The sequence below is a fragment of the Triticum urartu genome, chromosome 3A (genome assembly GCF_056163025.1).
Source record: "Triticum urartu cultivar PI428250 chromosome 3A, HENAU_Tu73, whole genome shotgun sequence".
NCBI classification, from domain to species: domain Eukaryota; kingdom Viridiplantae; phylum Streptophyta; class Magnoliopsida; order Poales; family Poaceae; genus Triticum; species Triticum urartu.
The window spans coordinates 659,250,270-659,269,264 of NC_141875.1; the positions used below are offsets into that span (position 1 = coordinate 659,250,270).

At 44.8% G+C, this 18,995-nt stretch overlaps 1 protein-coding gene across 1 annotated transcript; it reads right to left on the reverse strand.

Annotated features, from left to right (window-relative positions):
• Positions 1 to 7,676: 7,676 nt before the first annotated feature.
• LOC147981152 (uncharacterized) lies at positions 7,677 to 11,031 on the reverse strand. The gene is made up of 2 exons (XM_087517040.1): positions 10,612 to 11,031; positions 7,677 to 7,873 (listed from the first exon to the last, which is right to left on the reverse strand). The coding sequence occupies exons 1-2, from the start codon at positions 10,979 to 10,981 to the stop codon at positions 7,677 to 7,679; spliced, it is 567 nt and encodes a 188-aa protein (XP_087373166.1). The 5' UTR covers positions 10,982 to 11,031.
• Positions 11,032 to 18,995: the final 7,964 nt, after the last annotated feature.

Here is an 18,995-nt window from a genome sequence, read left to right on the forward strand (position 1 = left end):
CAAGCATCTTGATCTATCTCTATAGATCTTGATGCTCAATATGTAAGCAGTTTCACCGAGGTCTTTCTTTGAAAAACTCCTTTCAAACATACCTTTATGCTTTGCAGAATAATTCTACATTATCTCCGATCAACAATATGTCATTCACATATACTTATCAGAAATGTTGTAGTGCTCCCACTCACTTTCTTGTAAATACAGGCTTCACCGCAAGTCTATATAAAACTATATGCTTTGATCAACTTATCAAAGCGCATATTCCAACTCCGAGATGCTTGCACCAGTCCATAGATGGATCGCTGGAGCTTGCATATTTTGTTAGCACCTTTAGGATTGACAAAACCTTCTGGTTGCATCATCTACGAATCTTCTTTAATAAATCCATTAAGGAATGCAGTTTTGTTTATCCATTTGCCAGATTTCATAAAATGTGGCAATTGCTAACATGATTCAGACAGACTTAAGCATAGATACGAGTGAGAAACTCTCATTGTAGTCAACACCTTGAACTTGTCGAAAACCTTTTGCGACAATTCTAGCTTTGTAGATAGTAACACTACTATCAGCATTCGTCTTCCTCTTGAAGATCCATTTAATATCAATGGCTCGCCGGTCTTTGGGCAAGTCAATCAAAGTCCATACTTTGTTTTTATACATGGATCTCATCTCAGATTTCATAGCCTCAAGCCATTTCGCGGAATCTGGGCTCATCATCGCTTCCTCATAGTTCATAGGTTCATCATGGTCAAGGAACATGACCTCCAGAACGGGATTATCATACCACTCTGGTGCGGATCTCACTCTGGTTTACCTACGAGGTTCGGTAGTAACTTGATCTGAAGTTACATGATCATCATCATTAGCTTCCTCACTAATTGGTGTAGTAGTCACAGGAACAGATTTCTGTGATGAACTACTTTGCTATAAGGGAGCACGTACAGTTACCTCATCAAGTTCTACTTTCCTCCCACTCACTTCTTTCGAGAGAAACTCCTTCTCTAGAAAGGATCCATTCTCAGCAAAGAATAACTTGCCTTTGGATCTGTATAGAAGGTGTACCCGACATTTTCTTTTGGGTATCCTATGAAGACGCACTTCCCCGATTTGGGTTTGAGCTTATCAGGTTGAAACTTTTTCACATAAGCATTGCAACCTCAAACTTTAAGAAACGACAGCTTAGGTTTCTTGCCAAACCATAGTTCATACAGTGTCATCTCAACGGATTTAGATGGTGCCCTATTTAACGTGAATGTAGCTGTCTCTAATGCATAACCCCAAAACGATAGTGGTAAATCGGTAAGACACATCATAGATCGCACCATATCTAGTAAAGTACGATTATGATGTTCGGACACACCATTACACTGTGGCGTTCCAGTTGGCATGAGTTTGTGAAACTATTCCACATTGTTTTAATGGAATACCAAACTCGTAACTCAAATATTTGCCGCTGCGATTAGATCGTAGAAACTTTATTTTCCTGTTACGATGATTTTCCAATTCACTCCGAAATTCTTTAAACTTTTCAAATGTTTCAGACTTATGTTTCTTCAAGTAGATATACCCATATCTGCTCAAATCATCTGTGAAGGTCAGAAAATAACGATACCCGCCGCGAGCCTCAACACTCATCGGACCTCATACATCAGTATGTATTATATCCAATAAGTCAGTTGCTCGCAACATTGTTCTGGAGAATGGAGTCTTGGTCATCTTTGCCCATGAGGCATGGTTCGCAAGCATCAAGTGATTTCAAAAGTCCATCGGCATGGATCTTCATGCGCTTTATACCAATATGACCTAAACGGCAGTGCCACAAATAAGTTGCACTATCATTATTAACTTTGCATCTTTTGGCTTCAATATTATGAAAATGTGTATCACCATGATCGAGATCCAACAAACATTTTCATTGGGTGTATGACCATAGAAGGTTTTATTCATGTAAATAGAACAAAAATTATTCTCTAACTTACATGAATAACCGTATTACAATAAACATGATCCAATCAAATTCATGCTCAATGCAAACACTAAATAACATTTATTTTAGGTTTAACACTAATCCCAAAAGTATAGGTAGTGTGCGATGATGATCATATCAATCTTGGAACCATTTCCAATACACATCATCACTTCACCCTTAACTAGTCTCTGTTCATTCTGCAACTCCCGTTTCGAGTTACTATTCTTAGCAACTGAACTAGTATCAAATACTGAGGGGTTGCTATAAACACTAGTAAAGTACACATCAATAACATGTATATCAAATATACCTATGTTCACTTTGCCATCCTTCTTATCCGCCAATTACTTGGGGTAGTTCCGTTTCCAGTGACCAGTCCTTTGCAGTAGAAACACTTAGTCCCAGGCTTAGGGCCAGACTTGGGCTTCTTCACTTGAGCAGCAACTTGCTTGTCGTTCTCCTTGAAGTTCCCCTTCTTCCCTTTGTTGTGTCTCTTGAAACTAGTGGTCTTGTCAAACATCAACACTTGATGTTTTTCTTGATTTCTACCTTCGCCGGTTTTAGCATCGTGAAGAGCTTGGGAATGGTTTACGTCATCCCTTGCATATTATAGTTCATCATGAAGTTCTACTAACTTGGTGATGGTGACTAGAGAATTCTGTCAATCACTATTTTATCTGGAAGATTAACTCCCACTTGATTCAAGCGATTGTAGTACCCAGACAATCTGAGCACATGCTCACTGCTTGAGCTATTCTCCTCCATTTGTTAGCTATAGAACTTGTTGGAGACTTCATATCTCTCAACTCGGGTATTTGTTTTGAAATATTAACTTCAACTCCTGGAACATCTCAGATGGTCCATTACATTCAAAACGTCTTTGAAGTCCCGATTCTAAGCCGTTAAGCATGGTGCACTAAACTATCAAGTAGTCATCATACCGAGCTTTGCGAAACGTTCATAATGTCTGCATATGCTCCTGCAATAGGTCCGTCACCTAGCGGTGCATCAAGGACATAATTATTCTATGCGGCAATGAGGATAATCCTCAGATCACGGATCCAATCCGCATCATTGCTACTAACATCTTTCAATTTAGTTTTCTCTAGGAACATATCAAAAAATAAAACAGGGGAGCTAAACGCGAGCTATTGATCTACAACATAGATATGCTAATACTACCAGGACTAAGTTCATGATAAATTAAAGTTCAATTTAATCATCTTACTTAAGAACTCCCACTTAGATAGACATCCCTCTAATCCTCGAAGTGATCACGTAATCCATATCAACTAAACCATACCGATCATCACGTGAAATGGAGTAGCTTTCAATGGTGAACATCACTATGTTGATCATATCTACTATATGATTCACGCTCGACCTTTCGGTCTCAGTGTTCTAAGGCCATATCTCCATATGTAGGCTCGCCAAGTTTAACCTGAGTATTCTGCATGTGCAAAACTGGCTTGCACCCGTTGTAGATAGATGTAGAGCTTATCACACCCGATCATCACGTGGTGTCTGGGCACGACGAACTTTGGCAATGGTGCATACTCAGGGAGAACACTTTTATCTTGAAATTTAGTGAGAGATCATCTTATAATGCTATCGTCAATCAAAGCAAGATAAGATGCATAAAAGATAAACATCACATATAATCAATATAAGTGATATGATATGGCCATCATTATCTTGTGCTTGTGATCTCCATCCCCGAAGCACCGTCATGATCACCATCGTTACCGGCACGACACCTTGATCTCCATCGTAGCATCGTTGTCGTCTCGCCAATTTTATGCTTCTACGACTATCGCTACCGCTTAGTGATAAAGTAAAGCATTACAGGGCGATTGCATTGCATACATTAAAGCGACAACCATATGGCTCCTGCCAGTTGCCAATAACTCGGTTACAAAACATGATCATCTCATACAATTTATCATCATGTCTTGACCATATCACATCACAACATGCCCTGCAAAAACAAGTTAGACGTCCTCTACTTTGTTGTTGCAAGTTTTATGTCGCTGCTACTGGGCTTAGCAAGAACTGTTCTTACCTACGCATCAAAACCACAACGATAGTTCGTCAAGTTGGTGCTGTTTTAACCTTCGCAAGGACCGGGCGTAGCCACACTCGGTTCAACTAAAGTTGGAGAAACTGACACCCACCAGCCACCTGTGTGCAAAGCATGTCGGTAGAACCAGTCTCGCGTAAGCGTACGCGTAATGTCGGTCCGGGCCGCTTCATCCAACAATACCGCCAAACCAAAGTATGACATGCTGGTAAGCAGTATGACTTATATCGCCCACACACACTTGCGTTCTACTCGTGCATATGGCATCTACGCATAAAACCTGGCTCGGATGCCACTGTTGGGGAACATAGTAATTTCAAAAAAAATCCTACGCACACGCAAGATCATGGTGATGCATAGCAACGAGAGGGGAGAGTGTTGTCTACGTACCCTCGTAGACCGAAAGTGGAAGCGTTACCACAACGCGGTTGATGTAGTCGTACGTCTTCACGATCCGACCGATCAAGTACTGAACGTATGTCACCTCCGAGTTCAGCACACGTTCAGCCCGGTGATGTCCCTCGAACTCCGATCCAGCCGAGTGTTGAGGGAGAGTTTCGTCAGCACGACGGCGTGGTGACGATGTTTATGTTCTACCGATGCAGGGCTTCGCCTAATCACTGCTACTGTAATATTGAGTTTGACTATGGTGGAGGGGGGCACCGCACATGGCTAAAGGATCAAACGATCAATTATTGTGTCTATGGGGTGCCTGCTGCCCCCGTATATAAAGGAGCAAGGGGGGTGCGGTCGGCCAAGGAGAGGGCGCGCCAGGAGGAGTCCTACTCCCACCGGGAGTAGGACTCCCCCCTTTCCTAGTTGGAATAGGATTCGGGAGAAGGAAAGAGAGGGGGGAGAAGGAAAGAGGGGGCCGGCCCCCCTTGCCCTAAACCAATTCGGTTTGGGCCTCGGGGGGCGCGCCCCACACTCCACTTGCTTCCCTCTATTTCCACTAAGGCCCATGTAGGCCCATTAAGCCCTCGGGGGGTTCCGGTAACCTCCCGGTACTCCGGTAAAATCCGATTTCACCCGGAACACTTCCGACATCCAAACATAGGCTTACAATATATCAATCTTCATGTATTGACCATTTCGAGACTCCTCGTGATGTCCTTGGTCACATCCGGGACTCCGAACAACCTTCGGTACATCAAAACGTATAAACTCATAATATAACCGTCATCGTAATGTTAAGCGTGCGGACCCTACGGGTTCGAGAACTATGTAGACATGACCGAGACACATCTCCGGTCAATAACCAATAGCGGAACCTGGATGCTCAATTGGCTCCCACATATTCTACGAAGATCTTTATCGGTCAAACCGCACAACAACATACGTTGTTCCCTTTGTCATCGGTATGTTACTTGCCCGAGATTCGATCGTCGGTATCTCAATACCTAGTTCAATCTCGTTACCGGCAAGTCTCTTCACTCGTTCTGTAATACATTATCCTGCAACTAACTCATTAGTTGCAATGCTTGCAAGGCTTAAGTGATGTGTATTACCGAGAGGGCCCAGAGATACCTTTCCGACAATCGGAGTGACAAATCCTAATCTCGAAATACACCAACCCAACAAGTACCTTTGGAGACACCTGTAGAGCACCTTTATAATCACCCAGTTACGGTGTGACGTTTGGTAGCACAGAAAGTGTTCCTCCGGTAAACGGGAGTTGCATAATCTCATAGTCATGGGAACATGTATAAGTCATGAAGAAAGCAATAGCAACAAACTAAACGATCAGGTGCTAAGCTAACGGAATGGGTCAAGTCAATCACATCATTCTCCTAATGATGTGATCCCGTCAATCAAATGACAACTCATCTCTATGGTTAGGAAACTTAACCATCTTTGATCAACGAGCTAGTCAAGTAGAGGCATACTAGTGACACTCTGTTTGTCTATGTATTCACACATGTATTATGTTTCCGGTTAATACAATTCTAGCATGAATAATAAAAATTTATCATGAAATAAGGAAATAAATAATAAATTTATTATTGCCTCTAGGGCATATTTCCTTCACCTTAATATAAGACGTTTTCGCGGTTCAATTTAAAGTACCCATACGTCTAGTATTTAGAAAAACAGGTAGTAGTTTTCTTGAGCACATATCTTGGAAAGCTTGCCACACTTTATTTATGTCCATACGCTAATGCAACACCATTCGAATACTACAAATATACACTAATCCAGTGGCTAGTGCAACAGTAGAGTAGTTAGTTTATTACAGGGTATAGTACAATGGTTTTACTGAACAGATTTCAATAAACTCTAGCACTGGAAGGTTTCTATAAGAATTAACAATACAAAATGTAAAGGTAACAAATTTCAGCATTGGTATACTAGTTGTGCATTAAACCAAATACAAAAGTCTGAAGGTAACTAGCATTATTAACTAATGACAGTATAAAAAATTGCAAACCATGTACCTCCAAGGTAAATATCATTTCGAACTCGCGGGGGGGGGGGCTTAAAAAATGCTACCCCAATCTTGATAATCGATCAAACATAAAAACTTGATCGAACGAATCAAGAGAACAGCCAGAGGAGGAGGTGCCCACTCTTGACCCTTCCTCTTGTCTTCATAATTGTCTATGCAGTTTAACCAAAATAAAATGACATCAGCGCCTTGGCATTTTGGTGACACTGTACAAAAAAATTAACTTATCTCATGAAAGTGAGGTATGTAATCTATAAGCATTAACAGTGCAAAAATCTGAAGGTGGTAACAAGTTTCATCGTTGGTATACTGGATGTGCAACAACATTAGAATGCCTTAGCTGAAAAATCTTTAATACATCCACAATCAACAGCTAACCCTAAAATAATCCAGTGACATTAAATGGCATTGCTTAAATTTATCGGTGGCATTAGACTAGGAGTGTCATTAGTTAAATGTGGCATCACTTTAGCAGTAGCATTGCTTGACTTGACTGCTGGCGTTATACTAACAGCAAAAAAAGTGGCAATAAGAGCATGGGAGGCCCATTCGGACTGTGGGCGCACCAGTACGATGTACCTCCACGGACACAGAGTGGTGAGGGAGGTATGGTTGCCCAGAGCAACAAATATCCAGGCAGCATATGTGGATTACGTCCCATTTTTGTTCTCTTTAGCCACCTTTTTCCTATGCGAGGACAACAAACCGATCGACCTAGTCATTCTCTATTGCGTTGTCATGCCTTTCTACCCTTCTTCAACCAAGAGAAACGAGACTCGTTCCTTAGCTACTGATTTTCCCCTTTTCAACCTAGATGCGGGTTCGATGCCTACTCTCTTGGACAGTATAGTCTCCCTTCCTTTCCTTATTCAACCCACACATGCATTAGTCTGAATGAAGTAGAGTTTCCTTCAATAGTGCAAATTATGGTTTTCGTCTGCGTGGCCAGCAGAGCAGAGGATAGCAAATTGGGAAGATGGTTGTGACACCCCTGATTCAATTGTACACTAATCATACACGCAAACGTGTATGATCAAGATCAGGGACTCACGGGAAGATATCACAACACAACTCTACAAATAAAAAAAGTCATACAAGCATCATATTACAAGCCAGGGGCCTCGAGGGCTCGAATACAAAAGCTCGATCATAGACGAGTCAGTGGAAGCAACAATATCTGAGTACTAACATAAGTTAAACAAGTTTTCCTTAAGAAGGCTAGCATAAACTGGGATACAGATCGAAAGAGAAGCAGGCCTCCTGCCTGGGATCCTCCTAAACTGCTCCTGATCGTCGTCAGCGGGCTGCATGTAGTAGTAGGCACCTCCAGTGTAGTAGGGGTCGTCGCCAACGGTGGCGTCTGGCTCCTGGACTCCATCGTCTGGTCGCAGCAATCGGGTATAGGAAGAGGAAAAGGGGGGAACAAAGCAACCGTGAGTACTCATCCAAAGTACTCGCAAGCAAGGAGCTACACTACATATGTATGCATTGGTATCAAATGGAATAAGGGTATCGTATGTGGAATGAACTGCAGAATGCCGGAATAAGAGGGGGATAGCTAGTCCTATCGAAGACTACGCTTCTGGCCACCTCCATCTTGCAGCATGTAGAAGAGAGCAGAAGGTAAGTTCACCAAGTAGCATCGTGTAGCATAATCCTAACCGATGATCCTCCCCTCGTCGCCCTGTGAGAGAGCGATCATCGATTGTATCTGGCACTTGGAAGGTTGTATTTTATTAAGTATCCGGTTCTAGTTGTCATAAGGTCAAGGTACAACTCCAAGTCGTCATGTTATCGAAGATCACGGCTATTTGAATAGATTAACTTCCCTGCAGGGGTGCACCACATTTCCCAACACGCTCGATCCCCTTTGTCCAGACACACTTTCCTGGGTCATGCCCGGCCTCGGAAGATCAACATGTCGCAGCCCTACCTAGGCACAACAGAGAGGTCAGCACACCGGTCTAAATCCTATGGCGCGGGGGTCTGGGCCCATCGCCCATTGCACACCTGCACGTTGCGTACGCGGCCGGTGAGCAGACCTAGCCTCCCTTATACAAGAGCAGGCGTTCCAATCCAACCCGGCGCGCGCCGCTCAGTCACTGACGTCAGGAAGGCTTCGGTTGATACCACGACGTCGAGTGCCCATAACTGTTCCCGCGTAGTTGGTTAGTGCGTATAGGCCAGTAGCCAGACTCAGATCAAATACCAAGATCTCGTTAAGCGTGTTAATTGAAGTATCTGCGAACGCCGACCAGGGCCAGGCCCACCTCTCTCCTAGGTGGTCCCAACCTTCCCTGTCGCTCTGCCACAAAGTAACAGTCAGGGGCCATTGGGAACCCAGGCCCACCTCTACCGGGATGGAGCCACCTGCCCCTTCAGCCCCCATCTCCGAACAGTATCATAAGTAATATAGCAGTATAAGTATATATCATATGCCCGCGATCACCTCCCGAAGTGATCACGGCCCAATAGTATAGCATGGCAGACGGACAAGAGTGTAGGGCCACTAATGGAACACTAGCATCCTATACTAAGCATTTAGGATTGCAGGTAAAGGTAACAACAGTAGTAGCAAGGACAGGTTATGCATCAGGATAGAATAACGGAAAGCGGTAACATGCTACACTACTCTAATGCAAGCAGTAGAGAGAAGAATAGGCGATATCTGGTGATCAAAGGGGGGCTTGCCTGGTTGCTCTGGCAAGAAAGAGGGGTCGTCAACACCATGGACGAACTAGGGGTCGCCGACAGTCTCAGGGTCTACCGGAAAGAAGTAACAGAGGGGGAACACAATAAATAACAGAGCAAACAAAGCAACACAAAGCATAACATGGCAATGCGCGGTGCCAGGGGTGACCTAACGCAGTATGAGGTGATACCGGTGAAGGGGGAACATCCAGGAAAATATCATCGGTTTTTCGCGTTTTCGGACAGACGAACGGGAGGGGGAATGTTGCGTGTTCGCTATGCTAGGGACATGTGACAAACGAACGGACTGCGTATTTGGATTCGTCTTGTCGTTCTGAGCAACTTTCATGTACAAAGTATTTTCATCCGAGTTACGAATTATTTTATAGCAACTTTCATGTACAAAGTATTTTCATCCGAGTTACGGATTATTTTATATTAAAATTTTAAGTTTTAATAAAATTCTAGAATCAATACTAATTTGAAAATAAATATTAAATTGCTACATGCACACACAAAGTGTACACGCCAAAGCAGCACAGAGGTTGACAGTGGGCCAGGTAGGGTCCAGTCAATACTGTTGACTCAGTCAACATTTGACTGGTCAAATTGTGAATAGTAAAGGTGGGTCCCGGCTGTCATAGACTTAGGTACTTTTAATTTAATTTATCATTTTAATTTACAGAGGAGGTCTACATGCCATATGTACATAAGCTACTAACCTACTAACCCATCTATTTTAGAATAAAGGGAGTAATTAACTAGTACTACTAACCTATCCTAACACTAACAGGGCCGGTCCTAACACACACGTACGCACACACACAGGACACACACTCACGCACACACACAAGCACAGCTCGGCCATGGGCATGGCCGGCCGTAACAATGGAGGCAGCAAGCGGCCGCATCGACGGACAGTAGCGGCAGCAGCAGCTTGGCAGGAGGAGCAGCAGAGCACTAGTAGCGGCAACTGGGCAGAGCAAGCAGCAGCGACGGCGGCAGTAGCTGCAGTGCAAATAGCAGCAAATGTTGGAGGCTGCAGCGGCAGCGCTAGTAGTAAGCAGTAGACAGGAGCAGCAGCAACAAGCAAGGAAATGGCCAGGGGCCCATGTGGCAATATCAACTAGCGGAAGCAACAGGGGGCATTAGGAGCACACACACACACAACGGGCATGGAAATGGCCAGAGGCAAGTGCGGGCTCGTGCGAGCGGCTGTGGACGTGCGCGCCGGCGAGGCGCAAGTGCGTGGGGCGCGGTTGGGCATGCACGTGCAGACAGGGGCTTAGGCTGGAGCAGCACGGGCATACGGGCGTGACCACGGGCACGGACGGGCCTAGCTCCGGCCATGGCGACTGGTCTTCGTGGGGCGACGTCTACATCGACAGATCGAGGGGAGAAAGCAGGGGAATCGGGAGATGAGCTCACCGCGAGCTCGATGGCGAGGTCGGGGAGGCCGGGGACGGACCAGAGTGGTGGAAATCGACGGCGGTGACGACGACGTGCATGGGGAAGACGAGCTCGATGGCGAGCGTACGGGCCTTCCCGGCTCGTTCGAACGCATGTAGGCGAAGGAGACGATGACGAGGGAGATCCTGGACATCTCGGCTCGACGGGGGAAGGCTGGTGACCGCGGGATCGACGAGGCGACGACGATGGGAGTGCTCGGCTCCGCGTGGGAAAGAAGAAAAATTGGCACGGAGGGGAATAGCAGGGGTTCTAGGGTTTGGCCGAGACGGGGCGGCACCATGTAGGCAACGAGGGGGTCGGGATGGTCGCCATGAGACCGGGGCGCCATGGGATGGCCGCCACGATCCCCCTCAGCTCCCGTAGCGAGGACGTAGATGAGTGGGGTGTGGGTTGGGCTTCTCCCAGGCCACATGGGCCTCTTTTATTTGATTCCTTTTCTGTTTTTCTATCTCTTTACTGTTTTGCACTTTATTTTAATATAAATATGATTTTTTTTAAACGTGCGACACTTGTCTCAAAAATACTTGGCAATAATATGGACCGCCACCAAAAGTTTGGGGGCTATGTGAACTCATTTAAATTGGATTTGAATTTAAATGGGTCTTTTTAGGTGTTGCTGGTTTAGTTTTAAATAGGTTGTGGCCACTTTAAATATTCAAAAGAGGTTGGTTTCTACATCAAAAAAAATTAGTGAATATCTTTAACCCAACGAACATTTTCCATCTATTATTTGAAGAATTAATTATTTGACTTGTATTTTCAATCTGAATCTGACTGGGTTTGGATCAAAGTGAAGTTTAGGAAATTTAATCGTGATGACATGGCATCTTTAGTAGAGGATTACTGTGGCTAAATTACCCGGGCGTCACAATGGTGGAGTGGAAAAAGATCCACATGCAACGACGTGGCAGATGGGGCAATAGAACAAGGTTATGGTTCGAAAAGAGGTAGCATACCTGAGGGTCGGCGGGAAGTGGCTTCGCTCGTGGTCGTCGTCCTCCGCACACACTACGGCAGCGAGCTTGGGGACGGAGGCCATCCCGCGCGGGCGCTAGGTCTGAGAGGACTGCCTTGTCGTCAGTGCGTGACCTCGCTCGCTGATGATGAGTGCATCAACGCTGAACATCCTTTTCTTCCCCGACGGATCTATGACCACCGGTGAGGAGGGAGAGAGGGGCCGTCTTTTTTAGACCTGGAGAGAGGCTGGTAGTGTGAGAAGCAAGTGGGCAGCCCTTAGCAAGAAAGCGCTGAAGCTCCAGCCTATATATCTTTTTTATACTACTAGTACTGGAGGTGGAGTGGTGGTAGAATAGTTTATATTTTCTCTGCGTACAGTACCAGTTAGTCGTGCTTCAAAACTGATCGGCACGCCATTAAAAAAATAAAGGTCGATAACTAATGCGGCACCTCGGGCCAACGCGGCCAGATCGCATTTTGCACGAGAAATTACACACCATGTTTTTTTGACATGTGGTCCCGTTCCAACACATCAGTGAGACGACGGCGAGTAGTAGGAGTATTTCCGAACGGACGTGTAGGCCGGGGCACCTCTTCGTGAACCGTGGCAAACTCGCAACCGTCCACCGACTCTTCGCCTTTCCCTCTTGATTTGGAACTGCTGTCGCACGCTCTTCCTCTCCCTTCTCCATTTTCCTTTAGCCCTTCACCCTTTCTTCTGCCATTGTTCGGTCGTCTTCTCCATGGAGGGAACAGGCCGAAAATGACCCCGTTATTCTTGCCTCGATCTGAAAGATGACGTGGCGGAGGAACTCATTGATCGGTGCGACGTCATCACCTCGGCTAGCATGGCAGGTTCGTTCAAGCCCATTCTCGACTCAACTAATAACATCATTACAAGGAACCCAAGAGTCAAGGAGCGGTTTGATCTCCCCTATCTTCTTCACAGTGACCCTGATGACTGGCGCCGGCACAACGGAGGCCTCGCCCTGTGCAAGTTGATGCCGCTTGATAATGATGCGTATGATGTTGGATGCCATCGCTTGAGGGCAAGGCTTGGGCGGGCGCAAATGGAGATTGGGTTGTTTACATTGGGTCCAACTGTGAGTGCGAACTTGTGAATGTGTACACTCGTGACAGGGTTCCACTTCCAAAAATCTCAGCAGACTGCCCAGAGGTTGATCACACCGGTATTGTACGCACGTTCAAATACGATCATGGTGAATGTCTTCTACGGAAGATAGCAATTTGTTGAGTTCCCAACCGCTCTTGGAATGAAAACAACTATCAAGTTGTTGCTATCTTCGACAAGCTTGTTGCCGTCCTTGGTGGTTTGACTCGATGGATATTGCTCAAAAATCAGTTTCTGTACACGGATGAGTACTGTGATGCAATTCAATACGAGGGCCTTGTGTTTGCTGCCACCACTCGTGGCACTGTTTTTGCATGGGATCCTCGTAGTTTCGGTACGTTTGTCTTCCACCGTAATTATAATTGTTTCATCCACATGCATGCGGGTTAGCAAGTTTCCCTTTACTAATTAAGCTTCTTCTTGTGTTTCCAAGGTCCTGTGAACATCCCACCACCTATAGTTGAAAATTTTTATAACCAAGGGGGAGATGACGATGGTGATGATCACGAGCATGAGGACGAGCAGCGCCCATATACTCTATGGCGCCTGGCAACTAATTCCGGTGGATCACCTCTTCTTGTGTGTATACAGCCCACTGATGATGTTACTGCTAAGGAAGCAGGTGTAGTCTCCCATGGTCGCACTCTCTGGACCTATTCCAACACCTGTTGCATGGTATTCGGGATGGATACTAGTGTGCTAGTACCAACTCCTTCTCCCTGGTACAGAATTGATAGTCTTGGAGAAAACTCGCTCTTCCTTGGACAAAACTATCCGATGATGGTGAAAGGCGATCCAACTGTTGTTGACGCAATGTTTACTAGTACCATTTATGAGAAGCAACTGTGTCTATACCTCAGACATTTGGGTGGTTCCCTACCCTTGTACTGATATAATAGGCCTCTTCAGCCTGGATGATCAGTCCTGCGTTGGTTTCCAGATCGACAATAGATGGCCCGTCCCAGAGAATCACTTGTGGTTCAAAGCAAGTGTTTCCAACGCCGAGGAATGGTTGGGTTGAAGTTCATTTCATTGCTTGTTATTTGTTGTGTGGTGAAAAATTTAGTATTTATAATGTATCCTCATTGTCGATGTGGGTTGATGACCTGTTGTATGTAATAAAATGATATGCATGTGATAAACTTACTAAATTTATGAATGGCTTTTGAGTCGCTTCTCTGAGTGAGTGGTGCGACGAGGCAAAAAAATATTTTCTGGATACATAATTGTACGTGCATTGCAACAGGTTATCGGATGAGGCCAATCAACAATAGTAGTACACTATTTGTACTAGCTTCACATGCTTCGCGCGTCGGGCGGGTGTTTTTACTGTAGCCATATGTTAATATGTTCGCTGTACGTAACCAACACCTCGAATCCTCGATACTAGTACTATATAGTAGGAGTAAGTAGTAGGAGTAGTAGGGTGGAATGCGCCAGAACAAGCATTCACGTCCAGGAGTACGACACACGCCACCACCACGACATCCATCTGACACCATATTATTTCTTGGAGTCCGTGCTAGAGCAATCTCTTCAACCTCGTCGTTTCTCTAACTTCAGCCATCGCGCGGCGGGCGAGGTGGGGGTTTGCCGATAGTCGGTTTCCTTAACTGCGGTCCCACTTGTAAGGCCAACTCCAACGCACGACCCCAAACGGACCTCCGTTTTGCACGAACTCCAATGATAATTTTAACTAGAAAAGCAAGACCAAAGAAAACAAGAACCACAAGAATACATTTTACTACTGCTGTAAGTTGGATTAGTGCCTTCTCGATGCATTCATTGTTGATCTGCGGAGGCTCGATCTTGCGTGCTTCTTTCTTCTTCGAGTGTAAAGAAGTAGACGTTGCTTCCTCGCATCTAGTCTCATGTCTAGCCTCTATTCTAGTAGGAGTATCAACAAGTGCACTAATCTCATCTCTAGCCTCTGTGCTAGCTAAAAGTGATACAACATCTACTAAATTGCGCTCTGTCAATATATGGATGTACTCTTCTTCCCAATACAAAAACTTGCATCCATTCTACTCCCTCCGTTGCACAAAACATGCCTTCTATTTGTCAAAATATATATGTATCTAGACATGTTTAGTATATAGGTACATCCATTTTTGGACAAATGGAAGTCAAGTGTTTTGGAACGGAGGGAGTACACAATAAAAATTTTAAGTTAGCACAACTAGTCTAATCTGAGAGCACAACCGAAGATTTGGTCGGGTTCTTCCTCCTTTTGCCGACACGTGGGACATCCAGCATCCAGGTCGTGTCATGAAATAAAATAGAGTGGTAGTTGGAGCCACGAGATGTGCATCTTGGGTTAAACTGTAAATAGAATCTTACTACTCTTGAGTAACTCCAAAAGCGGCCACCGAAGATCTTTATTGGATTTGTTTTTCATCACCAGCACGTCGAGGTGAAATATGTGCAGGTTAAGTGGGTCCTCTTGCGTTTTCACTGACATGTGGGGCCGCATGTGAGCAAAGAGACGATGGGCTCCGCGCGTCCGCTGGCTGGGTGAGAAGAGAGATAGAGGATGGCTGAGCACGGACTGCAGGAAATTTGTTCAACGCACCTCGATATAGGCTCGATATAGTGGTGTGTGGGCATCCACATGCAGATAGGGGCTTAGGCTGGAGCAGCACGGGCATACGGGCGTGACCATGGGCACGGACGGGCCTAGCTCCGGCCATGGCGACTGGTCTTCGTGGGGCGACGTCTATAGCGACAGATCGAGGGGAGAAAGCAGGGGAATCGGGAGATGAGCTCACCGCGAGCTCGATGGCGAGGTCGGGGAGGCCGGGGACGGACCAGAGTGGTGGAAATCGACGGCAGTGACGACGACGTGCATGGGGAATACGAGCTCGATGGCGAGCGGATGGGCCTTCCCGGCTCGTTCCAACGCATGTAGGCGAAGGAGACGATGACGAGGGAGATCCTGGACATCTCGGCTCGACGGGGGAAGGCTGGTGACCGCGGGATCGACGAGGCGACGACGACGGGAGTGCTCGGCTCTGTGTGGGAAAGAAGAAAAAACGGCATGGAGGGGAATAGCATGGGTTCTAGGGTTTGGCCGAGACGGGGCGGCACCATGTAGGCAACGAGGGGGTCGGGATGGTCGCCACGAGACCGGGGCGCCATGGCATGGCTGCCACGATCCCCCTCAACTCCTGTAGCGAGGAGGCAAATGAGTGGGGTGTGGGTTGGGCTTCTCCCAGGCCACATGGGCCTCTTTTATTTGATTCCTTTTCTGTTTTTCTATCTCTTTACTGTTTTGCACTTTATTTTAATATAAATATGATTTTTTTAAACGTGCGACACTTGTCTCAAAAATACTTGGCAATAATATGGACCGCCACCAAAAGTTTGGGGGCTATATGAACTCATTTAAATTGGATTTGAATTTAAATGGGTCTTTTTAGGTGTTGCTGGTTTAGTTTTAAATAGGTTGTGGCCACATTAAATATTCAAAAGATGTTGGTTTCTACATCAAAAATAGTTAGTGAATATCTTTAACCCAACGAACATTTTCCATCTATTATTTGAAGAATTAATTATTTGACTTGTATTTTCAATCTGAATCTCACTGGGTTTGGATCAAAGTGAAGTTTAGGAAATTTAATCGTGATGACATGGCATCTTTACTAGAGGGTTACTGTAGCTAAATTACCCGGCCGTCACAATTCTCCTCCACTACAAGAAATCTTGTCCCGAGATTTATGAAGGGGGGTAAGGGGAAGGGATTTAGTTACGAAATCCTAACAAGTCTTTGCGGTCTTAGTTGCTCTTCTTGAAGAGGTTGATCCATTACATCGATGTCTTCATTCCTCTGCTTCAGGTCATCATGATGAAGTCATCATCCTTTCTTCGGAAATTTCATCATACTTACGAAAGGACAAGGGGTAATTTCGAAAGAACGGACCTTACAAGGTTGACTATCTAGCAGATAACTCAGGGAATGTGGTAGAAAGTAACTCTCGAGTAGATACTTAGGAAAATATCGAGAGTAAAGTAAGAAGGTACCATGAGAAGTTTCCAATGGGCAAGCAATCGTTCGAAGGCCTAATCAGAAGGTGAAAGGAGTTTAGAGCAACGAGAACAAGTATTGCGTCTGCTACCAGAATAGATCACTAGGCAGGTGGCCCGTGATATGAAGTCAGGCGCGAGAAATAACTTTGACAACATGGTGTATAGGAGAGGCAGGTTTCGATCCTGTGGAACTATGCGTTATGGGCCCACCATGTGAGTTAAGGGTAGGAAGGGCGGTGACGTCTTGTATGACCATGTAGGCAAGACATGTCAGCGGATAGCCTGTCAGTTATGTCGGCAACAATGTCGGTACCAAGGGCGAGGGACGAAGAGAACCATCTTCCTGCTCGTTGAACGAGGCGGAACAATAGGCAAAGTTCTCGTCCATCGGTGGTTACCAGAATGTCATCAACAATAGTAACAGGGTCTTACTGACAGAGTTGTACACCGATGTGTTTACACAAGCAGAGAATTATTACTGCTTATATCATATAGATCATAGAAAGGGTTTAAACAAACCAATGGAAAGGGAAAAGTGTCTATCAGATTAAACAGAGCAATGGAAAGGAAAATGTGTTTAAACACATATTTCAAGGGTATATCCTTCCCAAGAACAAGTAGAGTATGATATCCAAGACCGGATAGAAGGTAGAAAACCACTTAAGTAAGGGGGGGGGAAGCTCATGATATTACCCATACAACGGTGTTTGGATAATTGAGCAGGAAACATTTAGCATTAGCTTCAATGTTCTTGTTGAAAATCAGAATACCATAGACATGCTTGAAGATAGCATTGACATGGTCAACAGGTGAAGATCAGACTTTGGAGACACAAAGGATCCATCCGGAATAACTTGTAGAATAGGTCTTACAATTCCCTAATGGAAGAAGGGATAACCTTGCTGAAAAGGAATCTATAACAACAAGTCCTCCGGCCAGGTGTGATAGGCATGACATCACCTTACCGATATATAAGGACCAATGTAATAACTCTTGGAAATATGTTCCAACCATCATATCTGACCGAGATTCAGATCTGATTGGTGTCAGGATACCTCAGACTCAAGATGCATGAGAAGAAAAAGTGCAACGCAAATTGACGAGATGACATTGTAAGATCCTCGGGAAAGGAACTATGGAAGCGAGTTCCGAAACAAGAGTTCATCAATAAATCTAGGAGAGGGTGGGAAGGTGGCTGATGAAATCAGCGACAACGAATCGAGATTTCCAAAAGATGGATTCCCACCAATATTCGAACAAGGAGATAAAATTTGTCAAATCAAATGATATAATGAGGTATGCTCGAGGAAAACATACACAACTAATCATTGGTTGAAAGGTGGACCCGAAATATGGGCATAGGTAGCATGATCTCAAGGTATAACACAAAACATGAACAAGTTTTTGTTGAACGGAAGGCAATAAAGTGGTCGATGATAACACGAATCATCGAGGGGCAAGGATGGTATGGCACATCAAGAATTCGATATATATCTTGGAAGAGCTTAGGATGTTGATGATGATCATGACACAGTTGTCGAGAGATTTCATGAAGATGTAATCGGTCGGCGATCCCATCAAGTCAAATGATGATGAAGCGAAAAGTTATGTGAACCAAGGGTACGACATAAACTCGAGATCAAGTTTGATGTTCAAGGAGAAATGATATGACGAGGAAGTTCGACGTAAGATTAGCTCATCATCGAAAATTGTGCTCCGAGAAGGACCAGGTAGCACAATTAAAATTTAGCACGATAATGATATAGTCGATTGGGCTAGGAATGACTTGAAGGATTAGTAAACTCATAAGCAACGAAAATTACTTAGAGTTAATGAATCAGATTATGGACTCGATTCACTATCGGTGTCCCTGAGTGTCTAACAACTCAGAACCCGGGGAAAAATTGGGATCGGTGAGAAATAATACTTGAAGAAGAACTCATAAGAAGTAATATGGTTCTGTGATTTTATTGAGATACCATGGGGTAATACTCGAAGGTAGAACATTATAGAGGTTGCAGAGGTGTATTGATCTACAGAAGACAAGTGCTTTAACTAGTCCGAGAATTAAAATCAAGGAGAAAATATGACCGGAACCACGATTGCAAAGGATCAATTCACAGATACCAAAATGATATTATATCAAGGGAGTAATTATTATTACAAGAAGCTTCCATGATAGGATATACATCGTGTCCATGGGCATGAACACAAAGTTCAAGGTCGA

Coding starts and splice junctions, on each gene's coding strand:
- LOC147981152 (XM_087517040.1), bottom strand. CDS start 10,981: ATGGCGCCCCGGTCTCATGGCGACCATCCCGACCCCCTCGTTGCCTAC. Junction 7,874..10,611: donor ACCTCGCCATCGAGCTCGCG/GTGAGCTCATCT, acceptor TGCTGCGACCAG/ACGATGGAGTCCAGGAGCCA.